Source organism: Schistocerca gregaria, chromosome 2, assembly GCF_023897955.1.
Source record: "Schistocerca gregaria isolate iqSchGreg1 chromosome 2, iqSchGreg1.2, whole genome shotgun sequence".
NCBI classification, from domain to species: domain Eukaryota; kingdom Metazoa; phylum Arthropoda; class Insecta; order Orthoptera; family Acrididae; genus Schistocerca; species Schistocerca gregaria.
Genome location: NC_064921.1, coordinates 760,720,592 through 760,738,406, shown reverse-complemented (window position 1 = coordinate 760,738,406; position 17,815 = coordinate 760,720,592). Strand labels below are relative to the sequence as shown.

At 39.9% G+C, this 17,815-nt stretch overlaps 1 protein-coding gene across 2 annotated transcripts in view; it reads left to right on the top strand.

Moving 5' to 3' along the window:
• Positions 1–17,815, top strand: part of LOC126334970 (tuberin) — a 315,576-nt gene that overhangs the window by 64,369 nt on the left and 233,392 nt on the right. For both annotated transcript variants that reach the window (XM_049997757.1, XM_049997758.1), the window contains exon 8: positions 11,269–11,420. In XM_049997757.1, coding sequence (XP_049853714.1) covers positions 11,269–11,420 — 152 coding nt within the window. The remainder of the gene's footprint in view (positions 1–11,268; positions 11,421–17,815) is intronic.

The following is a 17,815-nucleotide window of genomic DNA, read 5'->3' as shown; positions in this document are numbered from 1 at the left end:
GTTTTTGTATTGTGCTAATGTTAGTTCTTGAAGGGTGACTGAGTTTTAGGTATACGTTAGAGCAATGATCAGTCTAATTAACATTAATATATTCAGGATTATGTGCCGCCCTGTGTTGCAGTGAACAGTAGATCAATTTGTCGTATTATAAACAGTGTGTCTGTTTGAGGGGACAGTTCTCTCTCAGCAAGTTATAATAATGTGGAACAGCAGCTTAAAGTTGTTAGTGTTTAATTCAGTATTGGTGCTAAATACTTTTATGTTGGACATCTTTTCTGTTTTCGGCTCCCAGATAGTTAACAAATTTCATTTAGTGTCTCTGTTAGTCCCTTTTCAAGATTTGAACTTTTTACTGAGTTTGTATGACCAGCTGTGTGAGACTAGCTTGGGTCAGGCAAAAAGTTTTGAGACGTATCTCCTTTAAGCTGTCAAATACCTAAATTTTGTCACCCTCGACCCAATCCCTTTGCCATTTGCGACAAGGTCAGTGCTGAGTTACAGCATTGGCAGGACCTCAGCATCATTTCTCCTATTTCATTGAGTCAGTGGTGTACCTTGTATACAGTGCCACAGCTGGAGGAGTTGGCAAAGTTGTCAGAAGGTCTGTATTTATAAAATGTTGTCTTGTATCACACATACCTACATTTGGCATTGGTCACCACTTCTCAGAATTTCTTTGTGCTCAACACTCCCTTTGGGCTTTGCTAGTTTAATTGATTGTCTTTTATAATTTTTTCTGCACCAGGAATTTATCAACGATATTTGGATGAGTTGATTAAGGACGTCCCCTGTTGTGTAAACTACCTCAGTGACATCTGACTCATGGGCACCACGCAAGAAGAATAACTATGAAATCTGCAGGCTGTTTTCCAATGGCTTCTGGTGAATGACATTCATTGCAAACTGCAAAAAATGTAGTTTTTTCTCCAAAGGTGCATTTTTTGGTACGTTTGCTTAGCAAAAGTGGCCCCATCCCTACAGATAAGCATGTAAAAGGCACCATCAACATCCTGGCAGCCAAGAACTAAAAAAGCTCCTGTCCTTTTTAGGCAAGGTTTCTTATCATGCTACTTACATTCCCCAGGCCTCGCACATCTGCCATCCTCATGATGATTTCGCCTCATGATGATTTCCTGTGATATTTCGACTGTCAAAGGCCTTTTTAAGTCCCTCAAGGAGTGTTTGTGCTCCACTCCTTGTTTGACTTCCTTTACATTGGGTAAACCATTAAACCTGGCTGATGATGTATCCTATTATGGCATTGGTGCAGTTCTGCTGCATCATAACCCATATGGCACCAAGCAGCTTCATTGTTTACACATTGAAGACTCTGCGGCACAACATAACTGCCATAACTGCTCACAGATGGAATAGCAGTTGTGAGCTATCATTTTCGGCATTGTTGTGGCATTCATTACCACTCCACCACTCAACATGCCAATGCCGATGCGTTATCGTGTTTGTCGTCAGGTCCTAATATGGGATTTGGTTAACAGGAGGCTCTTGTTTTTACATTGGATGATACATTGCAGCAGATGTTGTTTGATTTAACTTTGATTGTGCAGGATGTCATGACTGCCATGGCTCCCAACCCGCTTTTCCAGAAAAATCATTTCAGCTGTCCAGACATGATGTCCTGAGTGTGCTGCTTCAGAAGCAGATTTGGAGTGGCATACAGTTTTTCCTTGCAGTTTCGGCTCACTATTGTCTAAAGGGTCCTCACACTTTCCACGGACGAGCAAAACTGTTGAGTGGTTGGTCATCTGATGTGTCCTCGCATACTCCAGTTGCTGCATGCATCACATTATGGTATACCTATTATGAAGGCTTTGGGGCAGCGTCACATTTACTGGTCAGCAATTGATTGCAAAATTGAACATCTTGTCCGGGCTTGCACAGCCACTGTAGAGGAACAGGCTGCTTCACCATGTCAGTTTTTCCCTAGGCCAGTTCTGGAACACCCTTGGGACAGGGTGCACATCAACTTTGTGTGCCCTTTGTTTGGGAGCATGCAGTTGTTGGTGGATGATGTGTTCTCAGCTGTTCTCCATGGCAGTGACAGCAACTGTTCGCACATTTTCAGTAATTTTTGCCTTCAAGAGCTCTCCTCTGACCCTCATTTTCAATCATTATTAGCAACTCGTGTTGCGTAAGTTTGTAGTATTTGATTGCTGCTCTGTTTCACCTGGCTTCTAATTTGGAGGTGAACGATTTGTGTGAATGTTCAGAACTCAAATGGAGTAGTCAGACTGCCTTGCCCGCAAGGATGCCTTACTAGTTTTCTTGCCATGTGCTGGGTGATGCTGGTTAACAGACACAGTTAAACAGAATGTTTGCTTCGGTGCCAGCTGCGGGATCTTTTGGATTTGTTGTATCCCGAGTCACATGCCACGAACTGTTGTGGCCCCCTGTGTTTTCCTCAGGGGCTGCCGTTGGGCCCCAGTCTTTCTGCCAGCAGCTGCGGTGGTTGCCTGGTGTAGTGATGAGTGACAGAGGTTGGCATTTGTTGTAGTGGATCTTGACCGGAAGCACCTGACCCCTGTTGTTCTAGTCAGTTGTGTCTGTGACCTAATGGACTCCAAGCCCCCATCTCCAAGCCAGCTGGGCAACAGGTTACTCATACCAATGCTCTAGTGTGTGTCTCCCAAATGTGACAGTGTACTCACCCACTGCCATCCTCCCACCACGCCCTTTTGCCATCCTGTCTTTGGCTGCAGAGTAGGGCGCTGGCAGGCATAGCTCCCATGACTATGATGTGGACCCCATGGGATTTGTACTGCTGGCCCCCTTTGCATACTTGCAACTGGATGAGTTCCTGCCCCCACTGGTGATGGTGGACCCCAGCTTCCACAATGTTCTGCCTCTCAGGCATTCAGAACACACAAATCTTTTGCACTATGCGTATTCAATAAATGCACTTTGGTGTGTCACATTTCATTTACTTAATAGTTGCTGGAAAAGAATCTTGTGTTTTATTTATGAAAACATATCGGTGCGTAATTAGTAAATGGTAAAAGACTGTCAAAATGATAATAGCAACAATTTATTATAGTTATCTATAACACTATATTGTATTGTTCTTACCTATATTATTATATTAAGATCCTGTAATTATTGCACAAAGTAAAGTTAATCTTCAGTATCATTGAGTACTTTTAATTGGCCTCACGAAAAAATATAAAAGTGTAACTGTGAGGATCTGAGCCCAAGCAATGGTCAGAAAGTTATTGCTCTAACTGCTATATCAATTCTCCAGTTTAAAGTGGTCAAATGCTCAAAGTTGACTACCATTGACCTATATTTTTTTGAAAACTGAGGCCTTTTGACTTAATCCCTTTATATAACATTTAAGTGCCTGTGTTATTCCAAATTATGATGCAATCTTCCTTTGGACATGCATGCACATTGCTATAATTCTAGTTTTGATTCTGGTTAGTTTTGTGGCTGCTTTTTTTATGCTTCTTAAGAATGTTGAAGAAAGAGAATACTGAAAAGCACATTTTGCATGAGGAGTGGGAGATTAAGTACTTTTTTTACACAATTACCATGAGAAACATCAATGTTTAATATGTAAAAAATGCTTAAGTTGACATTTCTCTTCGCTCCATGAAGCAATACATAGTCATTGCTCTCACGATGAAGTTGCCTGGACCATCAGATCATAAAGAAAAGAGGTAAAGCTCAGAAATGGATCAGCAATAGCTAACTCATAAAATAATATGCAATAGAATTCGCAAAAGCGTTTCGTTTAGATGATGCTGCCATACATTTTAAAATGACTGCTTTGCTAAGTAGCACTGTGAATTCATGTTATGGTACATGACATGAAAAACAAACAATAATTTAATTGCAAACTTTTGGTATTATTTTTTGTGTGTGGATGAGAGTACTGATTGGACAGATCTTAGTCAACAATTAACTTTTTGGCTTATTAAAGGATGACTTTTCTGTACATAAATAGCACATTTTGATTTTTAATGCAGTTAAAAAGTGTACTGACAAAACTGTGGTTTTAAAAAATGCTCTGCTGTTTTTACCGATTGTGCATGAGCTGTAGTCGGTAGCAAAAATGGTTTCGTTGGTTGATTAAGAAAATATGGAATAGTTTAATTTTCCGTTGCATTATTCATTAGAAAAGTTAAGACTGCTTTCTGCAATGAAAGATGTAATTAAAATTACAAATACAATGTGCTGAGGAAATTGATCTCTGTCTCATCAAATATTTAAACAATTTTTGGAGGAAGTTAATGCAGATACAGACAGACTTCTTCATTTCAAAATACGTTGCTTGATTGCAGTTTTTTTTTTCCACTTAGAATATAATTTTTCAAGTTCTTGAATAGAGAAGTAAAATCAGAAAGTACAGAATCTGAAGATCAGTTCAAAGTTCCCTGGTGTTACCATATTTACCTTGTTACTGTGAACTGAAACAAGACTATGAAAAAGATTTACTTCTATTATTGGTGAAGCCTTCAGTGAGTGTCATAGTCATTTGAAAGATTTTAAGTGGGTAGAACTGGATATCATTATCAGACGACATCTGGCTTCACGTCGGGGCCGTGACATCACCGCACAAGTCAAGTTAGAAGGGATAGCACTCACTGGAGGAGAATGGCTTGCAAGCCACACTTTGCCAGGTATGCAATGTGGCACAGACTAGTTGCAGTGCATGATCATTGATAAAATGTTATGGTACTGGAGAAACTGGAAGATTTATGGGGATAAGGCAATGGAATGTGACTACATGAGTTCAGGATAATGAACTTGTAAACTTATCACGGCAAAATCCTTTTTAAATGAAATGCAGTTGAAACATACTATTGCGTTTTCTGTTTTAGTTGATATAATTTGATGTCAGCTTCAGGAGGCTGAATGGAGAAATAAACTTTAAGAGGAAGCTCTGTAATGGTCATAAACTCTACCAGTTAACATTTGCTGAGGCCAGTGAACCAATCTTTCCACAGGGAATGATAGTCCAGTACGGTATACAGGCCGCATATTGCTGGCTTCAGCACCAAATATAGCTGCGGGTCTCAAAGTAACCTTGTATCTATGACAGTTTGGTACTTGATTTGTTCTGTGGACTTAGGATGCTTGACTGGATAGACTTGATGCTGCCCAGTATATTCACATAATGTGTAGTGTTATGATCCCATCAATGTGACAACTATATCTTGAGAGATTAGTCTGTTTCAAACTTGATCAATTTTCAATACACCACTCATCTGTGGTGCAGGAGTGGTTTGCAGACCAGACCTCAGCTCAGTTGATTGTGTAGAATGTTAAGTGGTAAAGACACCACATGCTGTGCTCTTTTGAGGCCCAAAGAAATCATATTAAGAACCATGAACTCTTCATTCTGTTAATTTTGTGTTAAACAAATTAACACAATAAAACAGTCTAACTGCACCCTGGCTGCAATGATGTACTCTGTTGTGAGTGACTAGACAGCTGCATGTGGCAAATAGCTGAGTACATACAGTGAAACCCTTATTTTACGTTTTCTTATGGTCCAGACTTAAAAAATGCAAAATCAAGGAAAATGTTAAAACCCTCAGAATATGAGCAAAAGCCCATGTAATTGGCATATATGATTAAAAATCACAATCCTCTCCAATACTTTATATAAAATCTGTCTTAGTGAAGGAAATTAAATGTACAATTAATTGTTTATACAATAATTTGTGCTAATAAATTTCATCGGTTCTTAAAAAATCACAGATTTGTAACACCAAGTATAAACTAATTAAAAAATTGAATTTGGTATCTGGATACAAGATAATTGAGCTGTTTTCCAGCATCCTACAATCACAAACTTTATGTTCCAAACAAGCATTTTTGAGAGATCCTTTGTGCTCATTCAGAAAAAGCAAAAATTGATGAGTATGTTGAATTAAACATTGCTTAATGACATACTTTGTCACCATTGCTGCTATTGTTCAATGCATTTCTTACAACTCGCAAACTCGCAGTTCATAGGCTCACCACCCTTAAAGTGTTATTTTAGGCTTTATGAGAGGAATAGAGACGTGAAAAAATGAGTTTACTTGCCCAGTTGACGTTACAAACTTATTAGAAGTCACCTCAGTGAATTTCTGTAGACTGTGTAAAATTTAAATTTGAAAGAAAGCTCAGATGGTACAGTTTTGCTTCGTGCCCTCTTATCACTGCTGCCAATCTTTATGATCTGAAGTGTATGGTGTGTGCAGTGCAAAGTATATACATGAGTAGTGTATGTGGTTGCTGTAGTTGTATCATGTCAGATTTTGGACATGAAAGTCTTTAAAATGTGCTATCACAAAACCCTTGTTCTATATCTGTGAGACATCTCTTTCATGGTACATCAACTGCACAAAAAGTATATTTTCAGCATTTCACAAAATTCTTTCACCCAACCTGCACCTCTGTCACTGAATAGCCACTCTTCCTCTCCACACATCCAGTAGGTGAACTCATTTTATGTGTTTTAATGTGGTGTGGTGACTGCACTAGCTATTGTGTGACTTAACATGTTGTCAGCCAATATGAGCTAACTAGACGGAAATGGGCGTTGTTTCCTCAATTATGATTGAACATATTCTTCAAGACTCAGTGCTCCAATTTAAAAGGTTGATGATTGACATTATTGCTGAATACTGTACATTGGAAGTCCATGCAAAAAGATGAGGTAGAGTTATAATTGGCGCAAGAAAAGGGTGTGCCTGGGCCCCTTCGTCGTGTGTTGGCTCGGTCCGGAACACTTCATGGTTGTTTTTCCAGTACCGCTGCAACATAGCAGCAGTTTTATCATAATTGGGTGGTGAAGCTAAACATTGCAAGTTGCGTTGGCAACACTGATCATTGATTATGTCAGCACTTCTTCTCTTATGTCTTCCATCTCCACAACGGCCTAAAATATTCCCTTAACTCTGCCGCCACCTGTGTGGTGAACCATCTGTCTTTTGTGCCATTTGTAACTCATTCAGTCACATCAGATGTCAGTAAGAAGAAAATGGGATGAAGTCAAGTGAGATGTCGAGTAAGAACTTAGAATTGAGGTAAACCCTACTAGGATGAAACATAAAATTGGGGAATTTTTAGCTCTGATCTTGTGGGTTTTTCACAGGGGCTACAAATTTATAGTGTAGAAACATAAAAATTGTAAAATCAGAGAATGTAAAATTGAAGTTCTACTGTAGTTTTAATTTTGACATGCCGATGCATCAGTCTTCCAATTTGTTACATACATGCCAATTCATGACAGAGCATACTTTTACTGCTATTTTAGAACATATACAGCAACCAGTCTGTCAAGATCTGAAGATGATAACTGAATACCAAAGCTGGATATTGAGAGTAAGGGCTATTGTTAGCGATCTTGTCAAAGAAATTTATCTTCAGTAATGTGTAAACGAAAAATGTTGCCAAAAGTGCAATTCAGTCCAAATAATTGTGTTGTGCATTTGCTTAATGTCTGGTGAGTATGCCACTGAACTATGAAGCCACTGTATTAATTGCTGCAATATTCAGATATTTCTTACTCTTGTTCTTCCCTTGGCAATACCTCACGAATTCAAGTGCGTTTTCCATGTCTGGAGTCCAATGAATGACATGTGGTGAATTTTCTCGTGTTTTTAGATGGTTTGTGCTGAGTGCGAGTAAGTCTCAACTCCCACAATTACACTAACAAAGTTTACTTTTCTGGGCAATAATGTAGATACTGTAACGTGATTGGCTCCTGTTTAACATGGTGGACAATTCATATTTCAGCTGCCACCACTTTGTGTTGTCAAGTGTACACTATGTGGCAAAAAGCCATTGTACCAGCTCTGTGTAACATTATTTAACTGATGGAATACAAATTTAAGCATGATGCGTTATGTGCGTGATTTCTGTCAGAATGAGCTCAGTGCAGGAGAAGATTGTTGGGGACCAAAGTTCAGGTGCTCCGTTATAGAAAATACAGGAGTTACATCTCTCAAGGTACCAAGCAATATTTTATTTTACTGTGGAACATGGAGATGTTGTATGGAGCGACAAGTTACAATGAATGAGGTGGTGTCTTTTGATTTCCTAAATGATATTTGGCATAGTGTTAAGATGATAATGAAATTCTTAAGATGTGTGGTAGTCTCAGGGTGTTGTTCCTATGTTGAACTCAGATTACCACCTAGATTTGAAGAAATTGTGAAATTTGAGTGGTTAGCTCAGATCCTGAACTAAACCACACTAAACATCTGTTGGGAGCGTAAGTGTGTTACTTGTACACTAAATAACTTTTAACATAGTGTGATGGAGGAACAATAGCGACAAATGCTTGTGTTGCAATTAAGATTAAATGCTGTAATACTAGGATAGAGGAGGCCATACAGACTGTTAGCTTGTTGGTTAGCATCTTTGAAATGATCAACAATGGGGGTCACGACTTTTGGCCACCTTAGTATGAATAATCTGTCAGAGTAATTGGCACAATGACAGTTCAGTGACAATTTCGTCGCGTACAGGAACATATAGGAACTGCTAAAAGACAATGGAATATTTTGCAGTGACTGTTGCCCTCATGTTAAATGCAGGTTAATGGGATTAGTGACAAGCCAGTAGACACAGTCATGTAGACTGTCTGTGGTTAGTGCTTTGCACCTGTGTGAAGTGGAATCTCCAAAAAATCTGTTGTAAGGGGCGTGTGTAGATGATTTCAATTTGAGTGCAAAATTTCTAGGCAATGACAGAATCTGCATTGGGGTCCCCGTGTGGGGTGGTAGAGAAATGCAGATGCATAGCATAACTTCTGGACATTACATTTTGTTTAACTGGATGAAAATATGTTGTAAAGGCTAAAAACTGTCTTTAATTCATCTACACAACAATAACCAGCAGGTACCTCATCTAGGTAAACAAAAACAGTCTAAAAAGAGTTAGCTGTGATCTTCATTACAGTTGGACATCTCTGCTTTCACCAGCTGAAAATCCTTTCGTAATGATGGTATGTGGTAATAAGAAAATACTTCAATGAAATAATTTAAATGCAAGTTCCAATAAAAAGTCTCTGTATTAAATAAGTTATTCAGATCAAAACATTCAGAAAGTAAAACCTCATACAGCTGTTATTTTACTCTCAGCACCTAGCACTATTCAGGTTTGAAAAGTTTACTAAAATTCTGTTCATTACTTTTACTGTTATGAAGAGCATCATCCAGTTTAGTCAGTGATAGATTTGGTCATCCATTCCCAAGTTGAAGGTCTACTGCTCCATTTGCCACATATTGTTTTATTGTAGGTGGCATATAATTTTATTGTAGGTGACACACACAAACTTACAAATATTGAAACTTATGAGGCAGTAAACCTACTAGTCTCTCTGGTCTTTCATAAACTCCACATGAAAGTTCAATTCCTTAAAATGGAAATGGAATATTACTGTAGTTCTGTTTAGAATTAAGAAGTTTTTCCTAATATGGAATCAGAGGCTTGCTGTCACCAGCTATGGTTACACATTCGGCTTACAACAGTTTACACCTCTTGCAGCTTCAGTCACGGACTGCTTGCAGCAAATGTCTACTGCAGACTGTGTTCACTATCTGTAATGGTATTGCTTTTATCACACAGCGTGCACAGCATTCAGAACACTCTCCTTTTCACCACTGGTGCCCCGACTGCTTACTCGAGAAACACACTTGAGCAACACCAACTCTCAAATATTTTCCCCAGCTGAGGGTTCTATTTTAATACCAATTTTTTCCATGATAAAGACAAATTTCCTAAATACATTGACAAAAAGGAGGGGGGACGGGGGGGGGGGGGACGACGACGACTAGGGATCACCCTATACAATTATTATGGCCATTGGTACAGCTTCTGTAATTTATGAGTGGAACATTTGTTACACTTTTGAACTGTTAGCTTAGATGATCTACAATGTTTTTACTACTGTATTTCACATTTCACATTTACAGTGTTTTTATGCATTTTGGGGCAATTTAAGCAACAATTTACAGTATTTTAATTAGTATCCTTCTTTTAAATTGTTGTTTCCTAATCTCTAACTACACAAATGATAACACTCATGCACACAGTATTGTATAGGAAAGGAGGGAATGGAGGAATCCCATGCTCTCTTGCTACCATGTGCTATTTTGAACATGTAGTAAGTGAACATTGACACTTGGTTTCCCACAGCTCATGCAAGACATTAGTGCAACATGTTCTTACAAAACCCCTTAACTTTTGTGTGGTGCTTTAATACTTCGAATCTGTAGAAATCAGTCTGAAGGAAGAGCCATACTAACTCAGAGATGTAACTAATAGGATTGCAAATGCCATTTGAAAATAAAGAATTAAAAAATACTTGAGGATGTTAACAAGAAGTCATGGGAAGAGAGAGAGATTTTCTAATGAAATACTGTTGTGTGAGTTTATATGATCAGTCTTCATTAACGTTTATAAAAAAGTTCTGCAGCCAATATAATACAGTTTACGTACGAACACAATAATAAGATAATAGAGGTTAAGGTACATATTAGTGTATTTGGGCATACTGATGGTAATTTTCCCCTTGTTCATTCCCTAAAGTAAAGTGCACCAACTAAGAATAGTATGCAATAAATACACTTTACAGTGTCTTGTGGAATATCTGTAATGTATGTTGATAAACTAATGCTTAATAATCATAATATAAATAATAGAACACACATCAATTACGTTTTTCATGCATAGAATGATGTGTTTCAGGAATTTATTTCCATTGATTCTGAAGATGTGTGAAGAAATGAAACTGGTTAAGTGTTTTATTAGCAGAATCATTATTGACATAGTTGCAGGCCCTTGAAAAAGAATTGTTTATGATGAGTGAAATTAAGAAACTAGTGATGAATAAATCATGTTGGTTTGTATCATCAGTTAAACCATATATATTATGTGATATGTGGTATCTGTAGTTCCATTCCTGCAGGCATGGGTGTGTGTTTTTGAAGGTGAAACAGTAAAGGAACACTTCTGAGTGCTTGTAGTTATATTTTTTCTCGTTTACTTTGCTGGAAACAATGAATTTATCATTAAACTTATTCCAGAAAAAAAAGGCTTCTTGATACTATGTAATAATACCATATGTTTATTATTTTTGTTGTTATCATGCATTTGTTTCTTACATAACCTGTCACTGGTTGAGAATTGCATTTTATGCACTTTGTGTGTGTGTGTGTGTGTGTGTGTGTGTGTGTGTGTGTCATTTTTATTTTTTTACCACCTTTATTCATCACATTCAGACTTGGGATATAAAGTTTATTTTTACAGAGCAGTGTTCTTCAAGTAATCACACAGGCCTTATTTCGTGCCATTTGAATGAAACCATTTGTGGAATAGAAAAGCTGATAGAACTTGGGCAATTCAATGGGTCAGTGCGCCGTGTTTTTGAGTTGATTGAGAGATGTTCCCCAGTAAGACCAGTAAGTATATTATGCCGACTATGACCTATGTTCTTTATTTGTCATTTTGGTTTTTGTATTGCATTAATGTCAACTTACTACGCTGTACAGGTTGGTCAGTCCTATCATCACTGCACTGAGTACTTGTTTGATATTACTGTTTTTGTGAAATGTCTTCCCTTTTGAAAGTAGTGGCCTTCCCTTTACATATGTTTCTTTGTATCATAAAATAATCAAGAAAATTATTGACATTGCAAATAACAGTCCAATTAAAATTACTTTGTGATTGATAGAGTTCAGTATGGTCTGGGCGGGGGTCAGTGTTGCTAGCATGCAGCCAGCTGTGCTTTACTAGGCACTGCACATATGTACAAAGTGGGTTAACACAGTGAGCATGTGGCACTAGAGAAGGAACTGAGATTGGCTGGCAGCTGGTCCTCAGCACTAGACTCACTCAAATGTCAGTCGCAAAATAGTTTTAGTGGTAGTTTAAATAGATTTATAAGACAAATTGAAACTGTTATTAATTGCACACTATATATCTGTACCTGAGAGGTAAAAGGGGACAAGTCTAATTTCCATGTTTCTTTGTATCTTTAAAATAGCCAAGAGAATCATTAACAAAGCTTTGTGACTTGACTTCAGACATTTTTAATACCACACAATGCTTATTTTAAAAACAAAGATTCCAAGACTTACCAAGCGGGAAAGTGCCGGTAGATAGGCACAATGAATAAAACACACAAACACACACACAGAATTTCGAGCTTTTGCAACCGGCGGCTGCTTCGTCAGCAAAGAGGGAAGGAAAAGGAAAGATGAAAGGATGTGGGTTTTAAGGGAGAGGGTAAGGAGTCATTCCAATCCCGGCAGCGGAAAGACTTACCTTAGGGGGAAAAAAGGATAGGTATATACTCGTGCACACGCACATACACGCATATCCATCCATACATACCATACACGCATATCCATCCATACATACCATGTATGTATGGATGGATATGCGTGTATGTGTGTGTGCGCGAGTATATACCTATCCTTTTTTCCCCCTAAGGTAAGTCTTTCCGCTCCTGGGATTGGAATGACTCCTTATCCTCTCCCTTAAAACCCACATCCTTTCAACCTTCTCTTTCCTTCCCTCTTTCCTGACGAAGCAACCGCCGGTTGCGAAAGCTCGAAATTCTGTGTGTGTGTTTTATTCATTGTGCCTATCTACCGACGCTTTCCCGCTTGGAAAGTCTTGGAATCTTTGTTTTTAATATATTTTTCCCATGTGGAAGTTTCTTTCAATTTTATTTACACTGCTTATTTTGTTGAATAGGTGCAGCAGTTCTACTCCAGGCCATGTCCGATTCAGACAGTGTTAAATGCTCATGGATCCATGTAGTACAGCCTAAGTTAGCCATGGTCTGGAACAGAACTGACACTCTTCTCAAATTTGTCATTAGCGTTTTTTACCACTAGCTCCTACAAATTGTATAACATTTGTGGTAGGCTACAACTCTGAGTCTATAAGTCATACAGCTACTGCTCTTTTCTCTAATGTTTCTTTAATGTTGCTATAACTGGCACATACACTCCTGGAAATTGAAATAAGAACACCGTGAATTCATTGTCCCAGGAAGGGGAAACTTTATTGACACATTCCGGGCGTCAGATAAATCACATGATCACACTGACAGAACCACAGGCACATAGACACAGGCAACAGAGCATGGACAATGTCGGCACTAGTACAGTGTATATCCACCTTTCGCAGCAATGCAGGCTGCTATTCTCCCGTGGAGACGATCGTAGAGATGCTGTATGTAGTCCTGTGGAACGACTTGCCATGCCATTTCCACCTGGCGCCTCAGTTGGACCAGCGTTCGTGTTGGACGTGCAGACTGCGTCAGACGATGCTTCATCCAGTCCCAAACATGCTCAATGGGGGGACAGATCCAGAGATCTTGCTGGCCAGGGTAGTTGACTTACACCTTCTAGAGTACGTTGGGTAGCACGGGATACATGCGGACGTGCATTGTCCTGTTGGAACAACAAGTTCGCTTGCCGGTCTAGGAATGGTAGAACGATGCGTTCGATGACGGTTTGAATGTACCGTGCACTATTCAGTGTCCCCTCGACGATCACCAGAGGTGTACGGCCAGTGTAGGAAATCGCTCCCCACACCATGATGCCGGGTGTTGGCCCTGTGTGCCTCGGTCGTATGCAGTCCTGATTGTGGCGCTCACCTGCACGGCGCCAAACACGCATACGACCATCGTTGGCACCAAGGCAGAAGCGACTCTCATCGCTGAAGACGACACGTCTCCATTCGTCCCTCCATTCACGCCTGTCGCGACACCACTGGAGGCGAGCTGCACGATGTTGGGGCGTGAGCTGCACGATGTTGGGGCATGAGCGGAAGACGGCCTAACGGTGTGCGGGACCGTAGCCCAGCTTCATGGAGACGGTTGCGAATGGTCCTCGCCGATACCCCGTGCGTCGCTGCGGTCCGGTCCCAGGTCGACGGGCACGTGCACCTTCCGCCGACCATTGGCGACAACATCGATGTACTGTGGAGACCTCACGCCCCACTTGTTGAGCAATTCGGCGGTACGTCCACCCGGCCTCCCGCATGCCCACTATACGCCCTCGCTCGAAGTCCGTCAACTGCACATACGGTTCACGTCCACGCTGTCGCGGCATCCTACCAGTGTTAAAGACTGCGATGGAGCTCCGTATGCCACGGCAAACTGGCTGACACTGACGGCGGCGGTGCACTAATGCTGCGCAGCTAGCGCCATTCGACGGCCAACACCGCGGTTCCTGGTGTGTCCGCTGTGCCGTGCGTGTGATCATTGCTTGTACAGCCCTCTCGCAGTGTCCGGAGCAAGTATGGTGGGTCTGACACACCGGTGTCAATGTGTTCTTTTTTCCATTTCCAGGAGTGTATCTGTATTATAGTTGTGTATCTTCTACAACTTTGTGTTTCTTTTATGGCTATTCAAGTTTTGGCACTTTGCACTTCTGTCAGTCTCAATTTTTGATATCTATATATCCATTTGGCCAGAGTATGAGGGACTTAGTCTGGGAAAAGGAGGTGCCAATGAAGCATAAGGAAGTGCTGTACAAGATGTAATTTACACCCATACTGCAGTAAAACCTCATTTTTATGTTGCTGCATTTTACATTTTCCCACTTTCTAGTTCATTTTTGTTGGTCCCAGAAAAGTCCTATCCTCTCATTACAATGCTATCCCATCACTAACGAATGCATTTTTCAACATTTCCGGCATTTTAAGTTCTCGCGCTAGACTCGAGGTAGCTAGCGGCCCCTTCTCCATTGTCCACTGCTCAGAATGTAACTGTGGACCAAAAACTGGGAAGCATTGCCCAGGGAGGGGGGGGGGGGGGGGGGGGTAGCAGCTCCTGTGCCAGGTGCAATAAATATAGCAAGCAGTCACATAGAAGCAATGGCAGAGTGTTGGTTGTCGAGGACCTCTGCAGTCAGGCAGCAGTCCTTGGATCACAGGCCAGCCACAGCAATGATGGTGGTGACATAGTTACAGTGAAGGCTCTAGGACTGCGGCTGACACAGGATGGGTGGTGCTGTCTTTTGCAGAAAGGTCTTCATTTCTGTGTCACTGCAGAGAACTCTGGAATGAGGTCAGTGAGTGATGTCCATCTGTTGTCCTATGGCAGTGGGATGAACTGCAGAAACTTCCTGCAGGCTCGTGAATACGCCAGGTCATTGGAAAGTAGAAGCAGTGGTCCTGGAAGCAGTGCCTCGTCGTGGGTAATAGTATCAGCAGGGGTGTTGTCCTGCAATAGTCAGTAGCTGGGTCCCATATATCTGGCAGTGTATGTTCCCCTACAGCATCCATGGCAGTTTCTGAATGTAGTTTTCTGAAAGGATTATGAAGCATGATAAATCTCTAGGTATTATGAGGACTTGGGAAATTGGTGTCCTACGGCTGCAAACCACTGGGCACGAGGCGTGAGGCGTGTTGTGCAGGTGCCCACATTGATAAATGAGAATCTGCTGGCAATGGAACTGGAACTGTAGAAATGAGGAAGGAAATGATAAACATCTAGGATGTGGGAAGGGAGACTATAGACAGTTTTGTGTGAGGTGTTGGTCAGTGAAGGCAGAGCATCCTTCTTTTGGAGCAAATGTTATTAGCCACTACAGGTAACAAGTGCAGAGGTCAGTGGAGATGGGTTTGGCAATGGAGAGCTAATAGGAGGTGGGTTTTACAGGGTGTTACTAGCATGAAGAGAGAGGAGGAGTCAGGTTTTGAGATGTACCTGATGAGCAGGTGGAATGTCACTGAGTCACTGAGACATTTGGTTGAGAGGCATCAACCTGTTGTTGAGTACAAGTGGAGTTCTGAAAGCTAGATTTAGTTTCTGTCCAGACTACGTCCTGCTTCCTGAAAGTAATTATTGGCCATCCATACTATCTCCTTGTGATTTTAATGGTTTTCTGAAATGTGGAAACCAACTTACATTTGAAAATTGTATTTAGTTTACTAAATGTGCTCCAGGTATACTTATGCTTTCATTTGTTTATTTTGCCTTCTGTCCAATCATCACCCTCAGCTGTTCTAAATTCAAGAAGTCAGCTGATTCTTTGACAGTTAATTTTTACTGCTTTCTTTTTTATATTAGGGTCATATGCCATTTTACTATTCTTATTACTGTTACATTTGCTTGCTCTATTAAATTCATCATATAAGGTTATCTGAATTAGGGAGAAAATATAGATGTTTCAGGTATGTTGTATTAACATACATTTTTTCTTCTTTTTCCCAATTTATGGATCTGAAAACTTCCTTTAGGATGTCTCCTCTTTCAGTTTTAAATTTCTCACTGTCCTGATGAGTGGTAATGGAAACTGTAGCATTGATGTGTGAAGTCATTGATCCATTCTATATTTTCTGCCAAGCTTTGTATCTATTTTCTCTAAATCTTAAAATACTATGATCATTTGGAATTCAAATTTGCTGAAATGCCTAAATAAATCATAGTTTGCTGGGAAAATGTTGCTACATTTTTATTGAGATGGAAGAAAAAGAAGATAACTGACATACTTCACTATCTTCCACTCCATTTTTCTTGTGGTAGCATATTTTGTGGCAACAAACCAAGGTGCAGTAATTTGAATATTTAGTGTTGCGAATTCAAGAACATCCTGCAGAAGACCATACGAAGAACTAGGTCTGCTTATAGTACTTCTCAGCATATTTATGCCTTAATAAAATTTGTCATAAGTACTTCATCACTCTTTTGAATCAACAGCTAATTTCACAGAATCAATACTGTGAATGAAGGTGATCTTTAGAAACGGTTTCCATTTTGGTCCAGCAAGATGTCCATTATTCAGGAACTCACATTTTCATTATCTTCTCAGCAATGATAAAAACTTGATTAGTATCTAAAGTACAGTTTAAAAGTAGCTTAAGGGTGTACTGGTGACCAACTACTCCTTATCTATTGATGGAATTTCATTCATTCATTCATTCATTGTGTTCAACCAATGGAAAATCCAGGATGGAATGTAACAATAAAAGCTCACTTTCCTACAATCCTTTTGTTGTGCCTATCTGTTTACTCAGCACCTCTGCTACATGATGAGTAGCAACTATTATTTTCGTAATATTGTTACCTTCATTGTGTTCAGTAGATCCCATGAAGCAGAACTCTCAAGACTATCTAATGATTCATGGTGTAGGTTAACTGAAGACAAGGAAGGCATAGAAACCTGATCTGTAATTGCAATAACAATAAATTAGCACCATATTGCTCATGGCTGTTCATGCTTATGCCAGTTAAATATAACAAAGTAAATTAGAAAGAATGGTGCCACCCTTTTTAAATAAAGCTGCTGCCTCCTCAGTTACCATTAATCTCCTATTGATAGCTTTTTAAATATGTCTGCTTGTGTCTGTATATGTATGTATGGATGGAAGTCTTTCCACTCCCGGGATTGGAATGACTCCTTACCCTCTCCCTTAAAACCCACATCCTTTCATCTTTCCTTTTCCTTCCCTCTTTGCTGACGAAGCAGCCGCCGGTTGCAAAAGCTCGAAATTCTGTGTGTGTGTTTGTGTGTTTTATTTATTGTGCCTATCTACCGGCACTTTCCCGCTTGGTAAGTCTTGGAATCTTTTGTTTTTAATATATTTTTCCCATGTGGAAGTTTCTTTCTATTTTATTTATATTTACTTAATTTTATCGGTCTTTGCCAGAGAAAACTGGTACGTGCATATGTAAATACTCTGTGTAACTACTTGTAACACAGCCTGACAACAGTGCTGCATAGCTAACATAACTTTTCAGTAACTGAGTGTAAGCATTCAGACAAATTGTACAGAGAGAACCTGTTGAGGTATGCTTCTAACTCTCTTTTGATCTTGGTGGATTCCCAATTTC